This window comes from Opisthorchis viverrini (assembly GCF_000715545.1).
Source record: "Opisthorchis viverrini unplaced genomic scaffold opera_v5_96, whole genome shotgun sequence".
Lineage (NCBI taxonomy): Eukaryota > Metazoa > Platyhelminthes > Trematoda > Opisthorchiida > Opisthorchiidae > Opisthorchis > Opisthorchis viverrini.
In genome coordinates this window covers 210109-214792 of record NW_008751749.1, presented here as the reverse complement: position 1 = coordinate 214792, position 4684 = coordinate 210109, and the positions used below count along the sequence as shown (strand labels likewise).

The window sequence follows — 4684 nt, the reverse complement described above, 5'->3', positions numbered from 1 at the left end:
ATGACTTTGGTCAGTTCATCCAAGAATACTTGCGCCTTCTCCTCCCCTTCGAACATGAGAACGATGTCGTCTGCATATTCCAGAGAGGATACGTGACCATAAAAACCGAGGGATATAAAAGGCCGCAGTTTTTGTGGGATTGTAGATGCAACCGTTCTATATCTGAGTTTTAACCTAGGTACTGGGGTATCATTCTGATATCACTCTGAGAAACTACACATCCTGACAAAAAGAAACGTGACTGGTGCGGATCTGAAACGATCAAACTTAGTTTACTGGCTTATCAAGTTTTTAAGTTTTTTGAGCGCTTTAAGAAAATCGGTTTCTCCTGGATGCTAGTCAACCAATTATTCAGACCAGAGATTTCGAACGAAAAATGTGGTATCTTGGTGTAAATATACTTTGGCCACCACAGACAATGCAGGCAAATGCGTCAAAAAAGTTCGAGAAACGTTGCTGTTTTTAAACGACTGAAGAGGTCTGAGGTATCCAAAAGAATTTTCCACTACGGCTGGCTCTCTTGGCTAATACACTCCAATTTTATCTGAAATTCGACAGAAATCACGTGTGCAACTGCATGAGTTCACAAGCATGTGCGGAAAATTTGAGATAAGACACTCCAGTGCTTCATTTATTTCATACTACCAGCAAATTATAAGTAGCTCGGAAGAGAAAATAATTTACATCCCATCTGAGAATCCATCACCTGAGGGGCCAGTCGATACGTAATCAAACGAAGTGAATCCCGGAACTGAAGGTTGAGTGGTGCTATTTCTTGTCTGAGTGAGATTTAATCACATTGCCAATCAACTTCTCGTGACCGAGTGAAGCTGCCCAGTGTTTATGACAATATGACCATCGAAATATCCTAGGTTAAAATGTCAAAAAGGTTTGATCTCTGAAACCAAAAGAGGTATAGTTTCCAGAGGGCTGAAAATTTTTTTATCGATTAAACCCCACCGAGGTCTATGTAAAATAGCCATCCAAAATTTGGAAACTCACAATCTGGCATCGATATAAAGGATCACAATGTTTCTTCACCGACTGTAAGAATTTGGAGTTTTCCTTTGCCTCCTTGTAGGCAACTTGAATTTGTTTCTCAAGTTCTGACCAGGCCTGATGACAGCAAGCAAGTAGTATACGGAATTAATCAAGAACATCTGAAGGAGTCGAAATGTTCACCCCAAGACGTATTTAAACAAGACATTGATGATGTCATGGGAAGCGATTTGGCCAACTTAGTGGAAGTAACCGAGTGCCTCCCAGATTTTCTGCCATCCTGGAGTCATAAATCACAGAACGTATTGAAGTATACCTTCATTCAGTCGATGTGAAATCCGAATAAACCTAGTATTTACTTCCCCACTGCCGAATACATCGCCTATCTCATCTCCAGACTGCACTGAGCTGTTCAAGGTTCTGTCGACCGTCGTTGGAATGCAAGTGACCTTGCTTTGCGGTAGTTTACAAACTCGTGTGACTGCAAAACGGTGCCCGATGACGTCCGAAAGCTTGCCAAGCCATCGGGTGACCGCCCAAACCCCGGTGTTAGCCGCATCGTATTCTGATAAACCGCTGGTAAATCGTGCAGGTTTTCTGCTGGAATGTAGAAGTACACTATCCGTTTTCAAAACCGCAATGTTGAATCTGATAGCAGCTAGGAAGACAGTAAACCAACTCCACGAACAGCAGCAACTAAGTACCACCGGTAACGCTGGGTGAACAAGTGCTCCAGTTGAGCCGATGGCATTTTCACTTTACCTATAAACCCATTCGGCCGATCATCAGCGCAGTTAATTTTTAGCTACCCTCCGTCTGAGATCTTGCACGCAATGTTTGCATCACTTTCAGGGTATCAGCAGTCCACACCTTGTACTTTAGAACTCGATTTCCTTAGGTCAAAGAACATGAAGATGAAAATAACACTCTCAAAGTAGTATCTTACTCACGGATGTGCCATGATATTTCGATGCACACGACTCTAAAGAGGGCTGGTGAGGGAGAATACCGGTAGGATAATCAGTAGTACACCCGTCGATTAATTGTAAACAGGGCTATTAACAGATATACTGAAGCAGTTAAAACAACAGCTAGTACATCGAAAACAAGAAGGTCTGCGATAGAAATGGCCATTAAGGTTGCCCCTAGCGTTGTCCTCAAGTTTCAATCACTGCTAGCAATCGGTTAGTTCTTCCGCTGAACATATATGTCCAGCTTATCACTAACTGCCGCTGATGTTATAGGCTTAAAGGATTTTATGGTCGTGTTAGAACTCGAGGCCAGTGCCTCGCCAAAGCAACAGACAGGATTCAGTGACCCAGACGATGTCATGTAATTAATTAGTCCAGTTCGGGGCTTGAATTCGGCTAGATCTTCACGGCGTCCTCATATACTAAATGAGTTGATTCTGAATTCTCTCACAATGAACACGGAGGTCCTTAGCGTAGATATCTCATGCAAGTGACCCTAATCACGAGCGTAGGGTGAAATAACGTTGGAAAATATATGCTTTTGCCTTAGTCCTTCTGTACTCCTATGGAGTGTGCCAATCTTAAGCGAGCTGCTCTGGCAATTGAATTATGTTGCCTAATCCTTCGCTTCACAGTAGCAAACGGTTTGGACTTACTTCCAGTGTCTTGGACTGAGCCAGTTTGAGTATTTTCGATACGTTTGCAATATCTGGCCTCTTCAGCTGGTCTATCAACGAATTGAGCCTGGTCATCCTGCATTTCCAAAACTGAATTTCCGTATGTGGCCCGTCTGTGTCCAGCTCTTCACGTACCAAGTTGACTTCTCGAAGTTCCTGCGCAATTTATCGGATTGGATTGAAACGTACAACTGAAAACTGCCAGAGACAATTGTCAAATAGAATTCGCGAAACATTTTCTCCAAACCATTGTGTTGATTACACTGTACTAAAGGTGTCTAAAAGCAAGACTGAGATTCAGACGCTTTTTGTACAAATGTGCTAAAGATTATGCATTCAATAAAATACCTCTAATGGATTGTTTTGTCCAACTTGATGGCAGTTACCTCCGATGCTGAAGATAACCTACCAGAGAGATCTGTTGCATCCACCGACTGGCACATTCTTCGACGGTACCAAGTGTGCTCAGGTTCTGGGATAGTTCCAAGCATCTTGAATGGTCTCGGGCACTTCCCAGGTTTATTTCCCGACAAGTGGCCAGTGTTATCTTCTCCGCCAAGCAGGCCACAGAACCTGAAGATTAGGATATTTGCACTTAGATCTTGCTTAACGTCAGTCAATAAATTTTGGGTTGAATATTTCATCTTCAAAATCAACCAGTTTTACAAGAAGAAATGTGAAACACAGCTTGTTGGTTTCTATTGGTCAAGAAACTAATTCCAGAATTGGCGGGTAAAAGACCGTTCGAAATATGTTCGGCCGCTTATCATCCACTCCGATGACTGCAGGACTATGTGAAACATAAGCTACTGCACCCAGTTCATAGTGGTGGAACCAGAGGGATGGTCAGTCTTTAACCTGGGAGGGGGGTTCACAGTGGCATTATTACTGTTGGTCACTATCCAGATCGCCTGAATGAGTGTTTGGAGGTGTAGGAACCTCGGAATGATTGTAACAGTGTTGTGACTTGCTGAACAGTAGTGCACCTCTGTATCGGTCCCTTGGCTTCCTGCTCCGCCCACTATGGTATATCAAAAGGCATGGTAGCTCTACATAGCCCTTTATGGAGACAAAGGAAAATTATTACAACTGTATTTATAGGATAGTCACAGGTTGTTCCACAAGGTCGTGCGAGAATCTCCGTGAGGGGGCGAGTAGCGTCGAGTCAAAGATGTTCTATCCGGATTGGCTGGCATTCTGACCAGTCAGAGCATGCCTTCGTTTGGCCCGTGTCCTGCACGTGACACATACGTCCAAACGATGTGATGCTCGGTTATTAGGGACGGCTGGCCTCCGTACAAACAGACCGGCGCTAAGTCTCTTCCCCGTTCACTTTTATTGCCCTCCCTCACATTTTCAAATAAATCATGGTTGCACTACGCCTTCGTTTCCCATTCGTCAGCAGGCAACTTTGAGTTGTTCGTATCAAATGACAGGTGCCAGTACCCAGATCTTAATTGAAAAAACCCGTGTGGACCAATCAGCTCATGGTGTGAACCGGACAAATGTTCTCCCAGAATTGTAGTTCATTGCTAACAGCAGTTTCGACATTTCACTGGAATATGGATTGTTTGTATAGCCACACCTAAATGACGAACTCTCTATCTACGTTGGATCTAAGTGGTGGCAACAAGAACCTGATACGTGAACCTAAGACAACTCACTCATATTTTGGCCGTGTATTTATAGTGTTTCAGTCAGTGGTTTCACGTTGGATTGGATTTGGTTAAGAACAGTTCATCTGGACAATTTATTCGTGAGTGGAAAGCTTGGAGGTTTGTGTCTGTGCGTGGAGACACAACATGGATGCAATGCACCTCGTTTGAGAGGAGGGGATACGACTGAGATCTTCAAGGATTTTCCCGACTGAACCTTACCGTGGTGTGACGGACCTCAGCGATCCATTGAGCTATACTGGGGAGTGTCCCCGTGACATTCACAGTCTCTCAATGGTTAGAGATCTGACGAACACAGTCTCCTGGCCTTCCAGGTTGGGGGTTAGAACATGTGGCGACTTGTTCCGTAGAAATGGTAATG

General features: G+C 43.9%; 1 protein-coding gene across 1 annotated transcript in view; it reads right to left on the bottom strand.

Annotated features, from left to right (window-relative positions):
• The window catches only part of T265_05121 (hypothetical protein), a gene marked incomplete at both ends in the record, with an annotated part of 74014 nt that overhangs the window by 62756 nt on the left and 6574 nt on the right, over nucleotides 1-4684 (bottom strand). Inside the window, 3 exons of the mRNA XM_009170045.1 lie at nucleotides 1003-1116; nucleotides 2627-2803; nucleotides 3057-3220. Of these exons, the coding sequence (XP_009168309.1) occupies nucleotides 1003-1116; nucleotides 2627-2803; nucleotides 3057-3220 (455 nt within the window). The remainder of the gene's footprint in view (nucleotides 1-1002; nucleotides 1117-2626; nucleotides 2804-3056; nucleotides 3221-4684) is intronic.